The sequence below is a fragment of the Aspergillus fischeri genome, genomic scaffold (genome assembly GCF_000149645.3).
Source record: "Aspergillus fischeri NRRL 181 1099437636252 genomic scaffold, whole genome shotgun sequence".
Classification (NCBI taxonomy): domain Eukaryota; kingdom Fungi; phylum Ascomycota; class Eurotiomycetes; order Eurotiales; family Aspergillaceae; genus Aspergillus; species Aspergillus fischeri.
In genome coordinates, this window is record NW_001509768.1 from 2,826,575 (window position 1) to 2,843,246 (window position 16,672).

A 16,672-nucleotide genomic window follows, 5' to 3' on the forward strand; every position below is an offset into this window, starting at 1 on the left:
GATTGCCTGGCTGTACGAGAGGTGTTTTCCCATAGATATCAGCTCTAGTCACTACTTTAGCAGTAGCTACTAAGCCCATAGCAAAGCCAGTCTCATCAAAGTTATAGATATCTTCAGGTACAATCCCATACTGCATTATAATGATTTGCACGCGGTCAAACCACTCCCTAATAATCTTAGGGTCTTCACATTGAGCACGCCGATAGTCATATCGTCGAGAAAAGCAAGTCTTTAATTCATCATGTCGTTGAATAAAGTTGTATACCCATTTCTCTCCAACTGATTGAATAGGTGTAGTATGACGCGCAGCAAGAAGGATATTGGCCATTTCTCGTACATGAGATGGCCGGGGAGCTGCTCCACGTTGAATAAGCGATAGAATCCATCGTATAAGCGATTCCTCTTCATTTTGAGTCATCTTATGGGAGTTGGCGCGTGTTTCGAGACGTGTAGGGATACCACTAAGCCGTCGACGGAGGGTTCTCTCGGGGATATTATAAACACGACCTGCTTCACGAATACTGCGGATTTCATGCTTTTGAATAGCAGAAATTGCTAATAGGATCCTGCCTTCCTGCTCAGCTAGTTTTCTAGCATTTTGACGCGCTTTTGGAGGCATGGCTGGTGGTAGAATTAAGTGAGGTTTTCGACCGGGGCCAAAACGCGTGAGGTGCGGCGCTCGCTTGCGTGCGGCGCTCGCTTACCGAATACGTTATATCCTCGGCTTTGAATGCGGAGTCAAAGGTGGGATGTATAAGTGTCTCTGATCCGATGTAGAATTGACGGCACGCAGATAATTGTATTTTTTTTCTTTGCACATATGCCTAATCTTCGTCAGTGCGTTTACCAGCAGAGATTTCACATACATAGCAAGCAAAATGACGGATCCCTTGAAGACCTTCGATACCGCATCTCCCTCGAAATCCTCCAATCCACCTTCCGTTTCCCAGAAGAAATACCCAATTGCTGGAATTCTCACCACGGTCTTCGGCCTCGATGAAATCCCATCTCAGGCTTCCGAGATTGCTTGTCTTTGGCTCCTGCACCCAAGGTTGGCGACGCAGGAGCGAATGACGGGTTTCGCAACGTCTGTCATTGCGGACTGGAATAACAGGATCAAAGACGGTCGTGCCGGTCCGATCAAGGGTCTGATTGCTGTCTCATTCGATCAAAGGAACCATGGCACACGATTGGTGGATCCTCTCGCCAATGAGGCATGGAGAGATGGGAACCCTCGACATGCGCAGGATATGTTTTCTATTTTCCGTGAGTACCAGATCTGCAAATTCTAGAAGTTCCTACCTCCGGACTATTTACAGTACTAGTGGATTATCCTGAGATCTAATGCGTCTCGTACAATAGAGGGAACCGCGCGCGACGTGTCATTACTGATGGACTATCTTCCGGCCTATGTGTTTCCCCAAGGCGAACGCAGGATCTCCAAACATATGGTGTTGGGGGTATCCCTGGGGGGCCATGCAGCGTGGAGCTGTCTCCTCCATGAACCCCGCGTGAGCGCCGGCGTGGTCATCATCGGCTGTCCGGACTATGTAAATCTTATGGTAGATCGTGCGCGATTGTCGAAGCTGCCATCCTGGACAAACAGCGACCCCCCAGGGTCTCGGATTCTAGGCTCTGAAGCATTTCCCTCCTCTCTCCTGGAGACTATCTCTAAACTTGACCCAGCGAGCATTTTTCTGAGTTATGTCAATCCTAATGCGGACGCTGGGGCCCTTCGAAACAATCCTCTGCCTGAGCCGACTGAAAATGAACAACAAGCCCTGCGGCCGGTGCTTAGGCGCTGTCTGGCTGGCAAGAAGATTCTCAACCTATCCGGGGGCGCGGATAAACTGGTTCCCTACCACCGTGGGGAAGTTTTCCTGACCTGGTTGAAGAAAGCTATTGCTCCAGATGGTTGGTTTGCAGATGGTGCTGTTACATTTGAAGACATCATTGATGAGAAAGCTGGCCACGAGGTCACTCCGAAAATGGTGGACGAAGCAGTTCGGTTCATAACTGAGACGCTTGCCTCCAGTGATGACGCCAAAAAGAGTTCGTATGTCCGCGAATCCAAAATATAAACCATTAGAGCAATCAAATATGATTATTCCTACATTCCCCAAATCGAGTCAAAAATTATACTGTAAGGGAAGAAGAAGCGAGCCAGAAGATGGTAATCTACGAGGTGCGCTATGGAACCCTGCTTTCGAGGCAAACCTTGTCGAGGAACTGATTGATCGATCAGAATATAAATCCGACATGCCTTGTCAAAACGTTGACCATAGTGCTTTTGACAGAGCCCGCAACAGACGGAGTGGAGCAAGCAAAAAGGTTGAACAGTGTGAAAATCCTTCCAGATGGTATTTTGTTTGATAGGGTGAGATCGTAAGGGCGTCTAAAGGCCAGGCTATGCTGCTCATCGCAAACAAAACCCATTATTTTGTAAATACACGAACCAAATGTGCCCGATTCGTGGCTCCCATTCTTCGAGTTCTTATTCTCTGTTACCTCAGAGAACAGAATTTGAACCCTCTATCACAAGCCCGACCGCAGTACGGCACCTAGCCCAATTTCTGCACCCTGCTCGTTTCGCAATCATGACTCCGCATTTAAGCAACCAACTCAACAACACCGCCGGCCTCCTTGATCTTCTGCTCAGCGTCCCGGCTGAAGTATCTGGCGCGGACAACGATGGGGATCTCGGGGATACGGCCCTTGCCCAGAACCTTGGAGTAGCCAAGGGAGAGGAGGTCGATGACGGGGGCGGTGTCGGTCTTCTGGCCGCTCAGGTAGGCGTCGCGAGTCTCGGTAGGGACGAGGGACCACAGCTGTGAAAAAGACGCCCAATCAGTCACTTTCGTCCATAACCACCACAAATCCTCCTCCACAATCCTATCATATTTCCGCTACTCTTCCACGTTCCCCAATGCAACTTTCTTCCTGCTCTCGCGGCGATTCCCCTCGGGTCGGACTAGGTGTGACTCCAAACGCAGTCATTCAACGTACCTTGTCGAGGTTGATGGTGGGCTTCCAGAACTGCTGGTTGGTCTTGTGGAAGTATCTCATACCAACCTTACCGAAGTAACCAGGGTGGAACTTGTCAAGGTTGGTACGGTGGTGGTGCTGACCACCGGCCATACCACGACCACCTGGATGCTTACGGTGCTTGCCAACGCGACCGTAACCGGCCGACACATGACCGCGACTGTAGTAGAAGAAGAATCCAAGTTAGTCTCTCGATATACATAATATTCCGAATGATTGCTTCATGATCGCGAATGGATGCGTCGACTCGTCGCAAATACAACGACAGCAAAGGGACGTTCGACAATTCGAGGTGTATGACGGGGTGAAATTCTCGACTCACGCTTTTCTTGTCTTCGAAAAACGGGTAGGCATCTTGTCGACGGTGCTGTGCTCGACAAGACCGGTCTGAGGTTTGGCGATGGGGGGATGCGGTCGTATATGCTGCTGGTTCAGATGTTTAATTCAAGGCTCGGAGCCGACTAGAGTGTGCGCTAGGCTGTTCGCTTGCCCTAAGTAGGGTCCAGCCCTTGCAACTCTTGGCAGTCAACTTCCCCGTCCAGATCACGTGGGCGGAGATACAAGATACAACATACAAGAACAACCACTTTCTTTTGCGACGGATACAGATACCACTACGGTTTTATGCTTGATGAAGCTTTTTGACAAGATACCTAGGCAGATGATGCCAGGCCGGTCAGTCTGTAGTTTTAATTGCAAAAGAAAATATCAGTTACCCAGAGCTCCGACCAGAGAAAAAGTTGGACAGATCCGCTGCGAGTGCTGAAGCTGGCCGTCGTACAGAGCGGCGCAGCATGCTCTGCTTAATCCAGGCTGGTAATTTCCCCTGTATATTCGCTTTTTCATATCGCCTGTCGATCATCACAATAGCAGCATAATCATTGCGGTGCCTGATAGCTCGCCCAATACATTGATTGACCGCTCGCATACACGCGTTCTCGTAGAAATCCTTCCCTGCTGCTTTTGCAATTGACAGCCTGTCTTTCTCAGACCCAGAGCTCGAGTTATAAGTTTTCTGCTCGACATATTGGATCTTGGCTTGCCAAACTGCACTGCGTATGTTTGGAAAAGGCAAACCGATGATCAACACGCCTCTTCCCAGTTTATCGGAGAAGTTTATGCCCTCGGACAGTTTCCCTCCCACGACGGAAAGAAGCAGAGCTCCTTGGCCAGAGTCAATAGTTCTTGTATATTCTTGTAGCAAATCTTCCGTCTTCGCGCCCATGTCCCGACCTTCGTATAGAATAGACTTTTTTCGTTCAATAAGACTGAGAATAGTCTGGCCCTTCTCGCCCACAAGAGGCTTCCTCCATATGGCCAATATTCGGCTGAGATAATCGTAGCTGGGAAAGAAGGCGACGACGCCATCTGGGATAGCCTGGCACAACATAGCCACAGTCCGTCCGAGATCAAGAATCTAAGAAAAGGAGAACAGCAAACCGTTAGAAAGTTCTAAAGTTCATGTAGCCACGGCTGCAAAAGTCGTCTCTTACCATCTTTTCAGAATCGCGAGAGTCGTAAGTAAAATCAAATTCGGAACCTAGAACGCCGTTGACAAGCGTGTGTGCAATGAGGTTCTCTGGGGGAATAACGTGGCCATAACTGAAAGTATCTAGCCGGCTTGGGGCAATGTAGGAAAATAGGTGATTTCGATAATCACTCATCTATGGTATCGGTCAGCCTCTTTAAGCAGATGAGAACATCACAGGAAGGTTCTTGTTATACATACAGGAGACATGGTTCCGCCAGCCAAGATCACTGCCCGGGCATCTTCGACAATCTCCCGGAAATGGTTCGTCGGATCCAATAGCATATACTTCAACTGGATATCGTCGTGGAACTTTAGATAGAAAAATCGGCCCTCGGCGGAGGGATTCATCAATGGTAAAAGAAAGCTCTGAACAAGGAAAAGGACAGGTGACGAAGGTTTGTCGTCCGATTGTTGATTCTTGTCTTTCGAAAATTCAACGTAGCCGTCGACCTTTCTGGCCAGTTTGCTTTCCTGTAGATACCGAGATAGCTTGTACGGGTTGATTTGATCGACGCCTTTACCAGCCATTAAATCTGATGGATCCACGGCGCCTTCTGCAGGCAGATTTTCTCCTATGGTTGAGCGAAGATGGTCTGCAATCGAACTGATGAGTCTGATGATTTGAGCGATGTAGCTTCGGTTCTTCCCTTTCAAGCGCGCCTTGTGCTTGCGTGCATATGTTGTTAGTTGGGAAAGTGCAGTCTGTAACTGCGATAACGTAATTGTTACTGAATGTATATTGCATATTGCATCCATGAGATTGTGGGCCTCATCAATGATGACGACGTGATTCTTGATCGAGAGATCGAGGGCATCTCGAGCTGAACGCTGGAGTAGTAAGGGATAAGGAAGGGTCACAATCTTCTGCGCATTCAGCAGGACATTCTATGATGATTAGAAGGCAGATCCAAAACATACCTCGCTGTGTTTGAGTACTGAGCGGGATGCGTAGTAAGGACAGATTCCCATCCGCTTACCAAGCTTTCCCATGTCTTCGATGTCCTTAATGGTCGCCAAAGTGTGATCCCGAAACTGTAGAACCTGCCCTTCATCCTCCTTTGACGGCAAGTAAGGACATCTTTTCTCGGCAGCTACGCCAGGCTGCTGCAGTTCCAAGCAGCGCTCATTGATTGCAGTGGCGTTTCCTAGGGACATCACCTTGGGATTTATGCATAAATTCTTTCGTGAACCAAGAGTAAGATGTTTCACGCGTTCTTCGGCGTCATCAGTGTTTGCATCGCTTGTGCTGAGCTCCGCTGGCATGCTGGAAGGCATTTTGACGCGCCGCAGCTCGCTTGAAAATTGGGACAGCTGGGAGTGAGTTCTCGAACAATAGAAGATTTTAACATCGTCGTCTTCATGTCCGGTTTCATCCTCAGCGGAAGCCGAGAACTGCTCCTTGAAGCGCTCCAGTAGTTCAAGTGTACTAGTTGAGAGTCCACTGATATCACCCAGTTTCTTGGAATAAGTTATCCTTTCTTCAGCGTCACTATCATAATCGTCCAGAATAAATTGGTCATCTTGCTCTTGACCTGGGTCACCAGACGATGTATCCAATCTCTAAAGCGTGGTCAGTGCAGAGCAGATTGTAATCCAGGTACCGGTAGACATACCTGCCTCTTCCGAGCTTCTCCTGGGTGATCAGTAGCATGGGCATGCCTCTGCTTCTCCTCTTCCACTTTGATCTTTTCTAAGCGAGCCTCCAGTGCTCTTCTTTTCTCTGTTACTGCCCGAGCTGACTCGCGCTTGGCAAACTCCAACATCCACTCGGGCTCGCCGTCATCATCGCCTGCAGAACCTCATCAGCGGCAAATCCCTGGTGCTCACGCCTTCCGATACTGACAAGAAGCTTTATTGACGGTGTCTTGAAGTGCCTTGCGCTTGTGTTCTCTCAGCCAGGTCATAGAACCGCATATCAAGCTCAGAGATTTTCCCTATGGCAAAGTTGCGTTAGTGGCAAGGCGTTCCACAGAATAGGAAGTAAGATCTCAGTCTCCCTCTTGGTCTGATAGTGATCTTTACTTACCGTGCCTGTACCATGTGATTAGTTGGGGTGATCAAGCGACAGGTGAAGCTCAACTTACCGGTCGGAGACTCGAACACTGCGACTTTTCCTTCTTCCAGGCAAGTGTAGAGAGCGCGCATGAACTGGAGTTGTATGTCATATGGGGAGTAAGGATGGTTGAAGTTTTGTGGTTGAGACCCCATGATGCTCAAGGTACCTCCAGTTACTCGCTTCACCAGGTTGACTTTAGTATACTAATTTATGAGGGCATTGACGCCGTCAGGCTCTGCACCACATGTTTCGATAGACTTCGGCGGATATTTGACGGGGACGCGGCGCTGCCGCGAACAAGAAGCAATAGATAACCACCTAACGTAAGGTAGGTTGTTGGTAACTACAACGTTCCTTGGATACAAAACAATAAGGTCCATGGCTGGCGTAGTAGAACCTCGACAGACTGAGAAGGATTTGGAATAAATCCATTGACCAATCAGATTCAATGTATATCTATCTGTCTTCTTACCTTATAATTTGAACAAGCAACTTTCTGTGAGCAGTGTGATGACCAACAATGGATAGTTTATAGGAATAAAGATGTAATAATAGCGGTAATTAACTCTTGAAATTGCTGTAGGAAATCTGACATTATAAATGAACGAGCGTCTATTACTAGCTGAAAAGATGAACCGAACTGAAGCAGTTCAAAATAAATTCTGTCCTTCTGCTGCTACTGCAGCCAAATAGATAAGAGGACAACTTTAATTGCCGATAGACTGTAGCTCCGGTATATGGAAGCCCAATCAAAGTAGATCAAAGACATTTACTTTGAACCGTTTGAATATGATCATTAGAAGTATGTAGCCTGCTATCATTTGCTGCAATCCAGGATTCCAGGGAGTAAAATGAGAATCCATAACTTGTAAGTTACCTGAGTCAGGTTATACCTATGCAGTACATAGGCATCACCTTATCCAGGTTCAAAGCCACTGCTTCTAAAATAACAGTGGATACTCTCAGTCTTTAATCTTGTCTAATAAATAACACGTACTCCCCTATCTAGTTTAATAGTAACAACGATGACTCTTGGCACTTTGCGTTATACAATGCCCCCAAGACCTCATTCATTCAGTCTGATTCGAAATCTGCCCTTAAGGTGATTGATTGTATCTGAATACCTTACCTCAATTGAGTTAGACATGCCTTCAAAGAAAGAATGTTGGAAGATACTCAAATTGAAGATGAGAAATCTCCTTCTCTTTGACAACCACCATAGTACTTCTTCTGCATCAGACATATGGATGATGATGGAGTTGTTTGGTACTCCGTACTGTCATGGCTGTCATCAAAGGATCCTGTAAGGCACATCTCTCTCTTTATCACCTTTTAATATCTTTCTTTGACTGCAGCCCCTACCTTACTCTTAGCAACTGTCCGCCTTGGTAGTTGTATATAGAAGCAACTATCTACTCCGGAGTATTTGTAGCAGCCTAGTCGCAGTACCTACGTTAGCATCTAATAGTGGCTTGGTACGGTATTGTTTACTTTCATAGGCAGCTACCTTACCTAGTCAAATTCCGCATCCACTCCCGCGGACCCCGCTTCTCATTACTGGCCTTGGGGTCTATCTACAGTTTACTCCAGTTTCATCCCAGGGATACTTCTTCTTTTGCGCTCAATATCATCCTTACTATGGTCATATCGTTTCTCTGTTTCTAGTTATTCTCCACCACTCATTATTAGAAGGCCTATCGTGGTCTTATGGTATGAGCTTTCGTTTCGCGGCTTTTCGGATGATGCGCTTGATCTCTACACTTTACCCTGCGCGTTCCGTGTAGTCAGACTGATCTCCCTTGGATCTTATTTCCTCTTGTGTTCTATTTTTAATCCATGAGCCTTTGATTGGAAGGGAAGAAAAAAAATTAAGGAGCGCCTAAAGAATCGCGTTTCCGTGTCACATCTGATCCGAACTGTTTTCGGAAACGTCTGGAAAAGATTGAAGAAAAGGAAAACAAAGGAGAAGGGGCTATTATCTGGACGATGAATAGACATCCGCAAGGCCGTGGTCAGCCACGTCTCGGCGCTACATGGTATCCAGGGGGCCAGGATGACTTTTACATGCCAGAAGTCATATCCCCCTCTCCTCAAAGGTGCGATTGCAAATTGCATATTTCAGGGGACTTCCCCCACCATTGGTAGCGTCTAACACACTGCTGGTACGCGTTGCTGACCCGATGCACTCGATTTCAACAGGGTCATGCCGGAAGTTCCAGAAAACATGCAGGACAATATAGCCCACCTCGAGCACGAAGCGCGGATCCCCCACCACGGCCAATATGCTCCAGTCCAGCATGATCGCTCACGTTTCCCTGAGCGGTCTTCATCCGTCGCGGTCGCGCAGGGACAACCGCCACCTGGCGCAGGTTACGATGTCGCCCACCATGAGCACTCCGCGGTCTACGACATGGGATCTTCTACCGTTTCTCCTTTCCCTGTCCTGAGAAATCCCCCGCCAAATGTACCCCCAACCGACGAGCAAAGAGAAGCCAGTTTGGAGAGAGCTCGAATCGCTGTTCTGTCGTCCAACGACCCGGAGATGCAGTTGGCCTGGGCTCAGGACGCTCTCGCCTACGTTGAGGTCGCGGTGCAAAACGAGGCTCGTCTCTCCTTGATTCAGCCTCCCAGGCCGCAGACTCCTCCTGTGGAGCGTCAGTTGAAGCTCGATGCGATGAACATTGTGAACTTCTTGGCGGATCAATACCACCCCAAGGCCGATTTCATCAGAGGCATGTGGCTAGAGTTCGGGAAATTCGGACATCGCGTGGACAAGAAGGCAGCTTTTCGCGCCTATACGAGAGCTGCGGACAGAGGATATGCTCGGGCGGAGTATCGTATCGGAATGCAGTTTGAAAGTTCTGGAGAACCGGAGAAGGCTATCAAACACTACGAAAAGGGAGTCGCCCTTGCTGACTCCGCTTCTTACTATGTATGTTCAGGGCAAACTTTTCCGTCTTAAATGAGCTCCTTGCTAATGCCACGGCCGGCAGCGTTTAGGCATGATGATCCTCCTCGGCCAGCATGGTCAGCGGCAGGATTACCAGATGGGGCTGGATTACATCAGCCTTGCTGCGCAGTCTTGCGACGAGAATGCGCCCCAGGGTGCCTATGTACGTGAAGTTCTTCTCATTCTCGTTCTCAACGCTTTTGGGTCTGACATGACGTTCGACAGGTTTATGGTATGCTCTTGGCACGGGAACTCCCGCAGGTCAATGTACCGGAAAGCTACCTTCCCCTGGATCTTAACGCTGCTCGTGTCAACATCGAAAAGGCAGCCTATCACGGATTTGCCAAAGCTCAGGTTAAGATGGGCGCCGCCTATGAACTGGGTCAACTCGGCTGCGACTTCAACCCTGCACTATCCTTACATTACAACGCGCTGGCTGCGCGTCAAGGGGAGCCGGAAGCGGAGATGGCGATTAGCAAATGGTTTCTCTGCGGTCATGAGGGCGTTTTCGAGAAGAACGACGAGTTGGCCTTCAAATTTGCTCATCGTGCTGCGCTCAGTGGATTCCCGACAGCTGAATTTGCGCTAGGATATTTCTACGAGGTTGGTATTTACGTCGATGTTGACCTCAAGGAAGCCAGAAGCTGGTACGCCAAGGCAGCAGCGAATGGGAATAAAGACGCTACAAGCCGGATCGACAGCATCTCGCGGTCAAAGACACTTTCGAGGAAAGATCACGAGAATGTCGCGATTGCCCGCATCAAGTCGCGCTACGGGTCGCACCAGCGTGAGAGTTCTCTAGAATCAACGCAAGAGAACCTCGAAATGCCCGATCCGTCCAGGATGAGTCTCTCAGACACTGGACACTCCGCCGCGCCTTACCCCGACAGACCAGGGTCCCGTTCCCGGCCCGTTTATCCACAGGGATACTCAATGGCAGACCCGCGCCCCAGCTCGGCTTTTGGGATCAACCCCAATATCCGTGCGAATGCGCCCAACTACAACCGGGCCGCGTCTTACGGCCCAGGTCCTCAGAATTACCGTAACCCGGGGCCGGGGGCGCTGCCATCGGTTGGACCGATGAGTCCGACAGGTGTGCATAGCCCATCGGGAACACCGAAACTCGATATCGGTTACTCAGCGCCACTTGATCAGCCTCCCAATGCTGATGCTCGGAGACGCCCTCAGCGGCTCGATAGTGCACCCCCGGACCGGAAGCCTGCGCGAACTGCTGTCTCCCCTCACTCCCAGGCTAGCTCGATGGGATCGCCACGGCCGCAAGCCTCACCTTCTGCTGCGTCGTTCCCTCAGTCGTCAAGAACGTCGACTCCCAAACCCTCTGGAACCCCCGCGAGCGCAGCCAGCCAAAAGCCCACAACACAACCCTCCAAACCCTCCGCAGGGGGTCTCCCCGGCAAGGGTCCAAAGACATTCGAAGAAATGGGAGTCCCTACTGCCCAAAAGGACAGTGATTGCGTAAGTTTTTGATTCTCTTCCGGATCGTTTGCACCAGATCTGCAAAGCTAACCTCTGCCTTAGATCATCATGTGATACCCTTGCCGAATGATTCCGCTCATCGATTCTCTACCTTATGTCTTCATGGGAGAATACCATTTGACACAGCCATTGTCCCAACCGGAGCGAGTAAAGGCGGCGTAGGAGAGGTCCTGATGTAGTGGATGGCCTTCACCGATTGTTTTTCTCAACCTCTCTTTGGACTTCGGGCCGGTCCTTTTCTTGATGTCTTTGAAAAAAGCATTTTCCCCATTTGGGGGGTTTTTCGGAATGATTTTACCCTATCTTCCCATGTTTTGTATGTGTTGCAGCCATCCATTCCATCCCAACAAACTGGAAGATTTTGTCATGGTTCAGCGTACCTTGTCTCCTTGTTTTTCTGGGATTTACTCTTTTCCCGGTTGCTGCTGCTTTATTTCCCAAGGCCAATATTTGTTCTGTAACTCTGGAACAAGACTTGTATGTATATCTAAGAGTTGATGGATAGCATTTTCCACGTGACGATGGTGTCCCTTGTGTGATTGCTGGTTTATACCCTGTACAGTGATGAATTTCAGTCAGAACAACAACGTCCCGGTTCCCCTCACTCTTCTCTTCCATAGTCTGGACTCTGTCCGGTAGTAGATTGACCACTCCACCTCTGTCGCCATGGCACAGAAGAAGGCAAAAGCGGCCGCCATGTCGGTTGGAGGTAAGCCGGCAAGATTTGCTTCAGGACCTCCGTATGCTACCCGCTTACTTTGCACACCTAGCTGCTAACGACGAAGCCTCATTGATCCTGGATTACCTTCGTGAGTGTCATGTTGATTCGCAAGAGTCTTCTCTCAACAGCACCGTCGACTCTGCCTGCTGACTGGTCTTCTAGGGAAGCAAAAGTAGGTCTAAATATTCTATGTTGGAATTTGCTATCTCGAGATGCTAACGTTCACAACCAGTCGTCCTTATTCGGTTCGTCCTCTTGATGATGAGCGCCTGGTGGTAATGACCCTAATGTTCTAGCATCTCAGGCCATCGACGTTTCTACGAATTTACATAACAAGGTCTCAAAAAGTCAGTACGGGCGTTTCACTTCAGGCGAGTCGTCTGGAAGATTCTGACTGATGTCGGTCCTATAGCGCACGCAGCGAAGGTCTTGCGAGAACTACACCGGAAGAAGGAGATTGAAGCCCGGGTCTCAGGTGCTCAGCGCCATCCTTTGCAAGCAAAGTGCCTTGGGGACTAACTAAGCCCTACCTGGGTTTTAGGAAAACACACGGTTTACCATGCCGTTCAAGACGCGTCCGACGAACTCTCGATGGAAACCATGGCGATGATGGATGAGAAGAACAAGCAGCTGGAAGAACAGTTAACAACACTCAAAACTAAGGAAAAGAAAGCGCGGACAGAGTTAGCGACGCTCTCCACGAAGCCATTGCTCTGTGAGCTACGACACGATGTCGGCCAACTTGAGCAAGAAACGCAGGCAGTTTCATCTCGTCTCAAGAAGATTCAAAAAAGTGATTCAATCCAGATGTCTCCGGAGGAGAGAGCAAAGTTGGGGAAGGAATGGAGACGCTGGAATAGGATCGTTAGTGTCCGTAAGAGGATCTGTCGGGATCTATGGAGTAGATGCTTGGAGGTTGTACCGGACAATGTGAGTCGAGAAGAGCTCTGGGTAAGCACAACAACTCTTGATGAGGCATTACGGCGTCGATCTGCAGCAGTTTCGGCTGACTTTGTCCATCAGGAATCTCTGGGCCTTGAAGGATCCTTTCTTCGTTGAAATGCTACGTTTTATCTGATGAATAGGTGAGGTACCGTGAGCCATGCGGATGCATAGCCTCATCGCGCAATTACCGCTCCAATTGTCCTTTGAAGTATTGTCTCCTGCGCACTGGGTCTTACAGTCCGTTCGGAGGCTCGTTATGCATAGTACCTATGTTGGAATCCTGCGGCGTACGGCAGGACCGTTACGATAAGTGGATTGACGTGCGGACGGAGGACAGGTCCTGTTTTTATTGAGAGTCGAGTATGAGCAACGAAAATCGAGGCTTATGAAAACTATCAGATGATATGGGAGTTGGGATGTATCGAGTCACTGGAGGGGGAAAGGGCGAGATTATATTCAAACCTATACTTATGTAATGGTGCACGAGACTTGGTCAGGAGAAAGACCCTCGAAGGTAATATGACGCCTTTGAGGATGATCATTCGTTGATGGTACAAACTAGATATTAGTACATAGGGTCATAGCTATCATCACTCGATATCATGTGCAGCGCGAATCCCTCCCTTCCCCTTTATATGGTAGACAGTCATGAGGCGGGTTAACCAACCGTTATGAGGAATGAAGAGGATCAGCTATCTGATTAGCATCATCAAATACCATGAATATCATACACATATCAATGCTGGAATATCCTCCAATCGACCTATCTCATTGACAACAACAATATAATAATGTAATAATATAATGACCTTGAATACAACTCAGTACCGACAGAGTATGTAAGTACTATTTACGATTCCCCACCTGTGGAAACCTCCCCGTGCCCAGTATCTATACGATAACCACCACTACCTTAGATACTCGATAGATACCAGGTACTAAACTACTACCGACTAAATCAACCCCTCCGGATTTTCCAACGGTCTTGACTTCCCTTCTGTTCTGCCTCATCGCAGCCAAAGGGAGTGTCCTCACCACTCACTCACTCACACTCTCTTTCTTATTCCAATAAAAGTTTACAGATTGATTATCATATTCTAGAGTCTTTCTTTCCAGTGTTCTCGTCCTCGAACATCGCCATCTCTCCTCTGTGAGATGAAAAATCGTACTCCTCTTCCTGTCCCCTCCGAAGCCCCCTCTGTGCAGAACGGCCATTCCCGCAATCCCTCCTCCGGCTTCGACATGGCTGCCCGCAGTCCTCCCAACCAGAGCAGTAAGTACAGACCAGGACTCTTCTTTTTTACCCCTCGATCACATTCTGCTCCCTTTCTCCGATCGCACTTCGGTTACTTGCAGGATTGTCGCTTTCCATGACCGTTTTTGCTCCGCTCCTCAACTTCTCTTTGGGTGAAAGAAAGAGATGAACTAATTTCGGTCGCTATCTTCTCTAGATACCAAGCATGTCCCCTGCAAATTCTTTCGCCAGGGAGCTTGCCAGGCCGGTCCTGCTTGTCCTTTCCTACACTCCACAGACGCCGCGATTGACTATGCGCCTTGCAAATATTTCACCAAGGTACGACCTGTAACCGGTTCCATCTTGTTCCTACTCTCCCTCTCATAGCGGAGGATATAAGCAATTTCCTTCCCTCCTCATCCTCGATCTCGAGAGCATGGAGTTGACTGGTTTATCTCCGCATAATTAGGGCAATTGCAAGTTCGGAGCCAAGTGCGCGCTGGCGCATATCCTTCCTGATGGTCGGCGGGTGAATCGTCCAAGTCCCGGTATGGGAATGGGTGGAGGCCATCTCAATCTTGGAGGACGCGTCAACCCTCAAGCATATGTCAATCAAGATTCGGCCTTGACGAACTCGGTCCTCTCCCAACAGCGCTTGGGTAATCATGATCCTCGTTACGCTTCGCAACTGCCGCCTCAAGAGGAGTTCAGTACTCTACAACAGCAGCAGCAGCCACCCCCACCGCCGTTCGACGCCATCCCTACCATCGATGCAGGTTTAGCCTCGGATGCGGGTTCGAAGTATGGGTCGCCAGCGGACGACACGCGTTTCCCTATGTCTCCGAGTCACCGTCACCTAACCGCTCTTGACGCACAGCTCCCCGCGTCGTTTGACAGTCAAGGCATTTCGCACGTCGCTCGTTATGGCCCCGTGGCCGCGTCCGTGCCATCGAAGTTCGGGTTGGATCTGGCCTCTCCTCCAGCGCAGAGAATGGGTGGTCCGTCAGATGTACTTCGTAATCTCCGTGACACAGCGTATGGGTCTGACTTCAGGAAACCCTCGTCGTTCATGGGGTCGTCCCCTCCGGGCATTCCCGAAGATGGGGTAGGACCGAGATTTTTACACTCTGCTAGGCCAGTGAAGTCGCGCATGCTTTCGGCCAGTGTTCCCCGACCCACAGCATTGGATGACTGGGACGAAAGCAACTTCCCCATGGAGGAGGATTATCTGCCGATCAATTTGCACGATGATGTCCTCACCCCTCAGGAGAAACTCCGACGCCTATCGCGCACCGATCATGATCTCAGTTCCAGCCACCGCGATTTGAGTGGACTCGGTATGACCAGCACCAGCTTCTCCAAGGTCGGCTCTCCGCTAGCATCCAGTCCGTCACGGTTTGGTGCCTTATTTGCCAAGCAACGCCAGCAGAAGAAGGATGAAGACTCCCATGGTACATCCTTTTCACACATCGGCTCGCCTCTTCGTGAGTCCTCCCTCAATCTAGGTACCAGTCCCAGTTTGGGCCCCATCGGAAGCCGACAGATCTCCGGCGATGTCTCTCCATATGTGGCCAGTCCTGGCAGGCAGTCGTCGACGTCCATGATCTCTCAGCAGCTGAGTAGCATGTCTCTTCACCCTGCTCCGACCCGTCACTCCCCCGCAGTAGGCTCCAACGGCCGCCTGGACCGTACAATCTCGTCGCCTGTCAGCACGAGCAAGATCGACGAGGAGCAAAGTGATTTAGTCTTCTCCATGGAAGAAGAAGACAGCACCAAACGGAACAGTACTTCTTGGGCCACCGATAAGGCGGAATCCAACGATGGGGTATCGACCCCCACAAGCAACTCAGGTTTCCAGCCATGATGTTGTTGAAGATGATTATCTGGAACCAAATCTGCACATGCATCCATGACAACATTAAAGCGCGGAGTTTACGAGCAAAAAGGAACAATTGGGAAATTAAAAAGCAAAAAAGTTTTGCACCACCAGTTCAAATTGTGTTCATACCTGGACATTCAAAGGAAAACAACGGTCTTCTGGATGCCCCTGGATTTTACCCCTACTTGCGTTGCCTTTTCATCGTTTCGTCATCGTGTTTCGCATTTTGATGGGAATTTTGCATAGAACGGTCGAGCGAACTATCTGGAACTGACTCTTCCTGTTTTACAACCTCAGTCGCTTGGTCTAGGACCAAATCAGGCATCTTAATTCAGGGTATCTTGTAACTCGGTTGGAGGAAGTGCTGAGACTGTTGTCATTCTTAGAATTCTTCCTTTCTTTTCTCCTTTCTCATGTCGTTTCATTTGGGTTAGCGTCCTATCTTTATCGGCCATTCCGAAGGTCTTCGGACGAAGGAAAGGGAAACTCGACTCAGGTTCAGCCCCATCGGGTCGACGGTTGATTGGCCCCCATCATCCAGCAGGTTATCTTATGTATATTCTTGGTCTGCATCGTTCAGTCTTGACTCAACCACAACATCCTCCTTGTTCTGCTTCCAATCTTTTCTCCTTGGGTGAATCTCACGAGGCAATGAGCGTCTCCTAGCGCCCCTTTCTTACTGCCTCCTTTGTCTATCCGATAATTCCGATATTGGGATTAAGCTGCCCATGGTCATACTCGATATCTTGTCTGTTCCAGTCAGCGCATGGTGCGCCTGTGTACGGAGAAATCGGGTGATTTGTGTTTCGGGCAG

The 16,672-nt window shown here is 49.3% G+C and overlaps 6 protein-coding genes across 6 annotated transcripts, besides 1 other annotated feature; 4 read left to right on the forward strand and 2 right to left on the reverse strand.

Moving 5' to 3' along the window:
- Position 1: 1 nt before the first annotated feature.
- Positions 2-574: a mobile genetic element.
- Positions 575-878: 304 nt separating this feature from the next.
- On the forward strand, positions 879-2,081 carry NFIA_071570 (uncharacterized protein; the record flags this gene model as incomplete). Its single annotated transcript, XM_001263882.1, has 2 exons — positions 879-1,266; positions 1,363-2,081. The coding sequence occupies 2 exons, from the start codon at positions 879-881 to the stop codon at positions 2,079-2,081; spliced, it is 1,107 nt and encodes a 368-aa protein (XP_001263883.1).
- A 528-nt stretch (positions 2,082-2,609) lies between these two features.
- NFIA_071580 (60S ribosomal protein uL15) lies at positions 2,610-3,399 on the reverse strand (the record flags this gene model as incomplete). The annotated part of the gene is made up of 3 exons (XM_001263883.1): positions 2,610-2,828; positions 3,007-3,205; positions 3,368-3,399. 3 exons carry the CDS (start codon positions 3,397-3,399, stop codon positions 2,610-2,612), a joined length of 450 nt encoding a protein of 149 aa, XP_001263884.1.
- Positions 3,400-3,757: 358 nt separating this feature from the next.
- On the reverse strand, positions 3,758-6,784 carry chl1 (DNA helicase; the record flags this gene model as incomplete). The annotated part of the gene is made up of 8 exons (XM_001263884.1): positions 3,758-4,462; positions 4,539-4,709; positions 4,775-5,437; positions 5,495-6,136; positions 6,190-6,374; positions 6,420-6,510; positions 6,603-6,607; positions 6,661-6,784. 8 exons carry the CDS (start codon positions 6,782-6,784, stop codon positions 3,758-3,760), a joined length of 2,586 nt encoding a protein of 861 aa, XP_001263885.1.
- Positions 6,785-8,618: 1,834 nt separating this feature from the next.
- Positions 8,619-11,070, forward strand: NFIA_071600 (putative chitin synthase activator (Chs3); the record flags this gene model as incomplete). The annotated part of the gene is made up of 4 exons (XM_001263885.1): positions 8,619-8,728; positions 8,832-9,564; positions 9,626-9,745; positions 9,808-11,070. 4 exons carry the CDS (start codon positions 8,619-8,621, stop codon positions 11,068-11,070), a joined length of 2,226 nt encoding a protein of 741 aa, XP_001263886.1.
- Positions 11,071-12,391: 1,321 nt separating this feature from the next.
- NFIA_071610 (putative TBP interacting domain protein) lies at positions 12,392-12,859 on the forward strand (the record flags this gene model as incomplete). The annotated part of the gene is made up of 1 exon (XM_001263886.1): positions 12,392-12,859. One exon carries the CDS (start codon positions 12,392-12,394, stop codon positions 12,857-12,859), a length of 468 nt encoding a protein of 155 aa, XP_001263887.1.
- A 1,041-nt stretch (positions 12,860-13,900) lies between these two features.
- NFIA_071620 (putative spindle poison sensitivity protein Scp3) lies at positions 13,901-15,843 on the forward strand (the record flags this gene model as incomplete). Its single annotated transcript, XM_001263887.1, has 3 exons — positions 13,901-14,018; positions 14,197-14,318; positions 14,449-15,843. 3 exons carry the CDS (start codon positions 13,901-13,903, stop codon positions 15,841-15,843), a joined length of 1,635 nt encoding a protein of 544 aa, XP_001263888.1.
- Between the last annotated feature and the right edge of the window lie 829 nt (positions 15,844-16,672).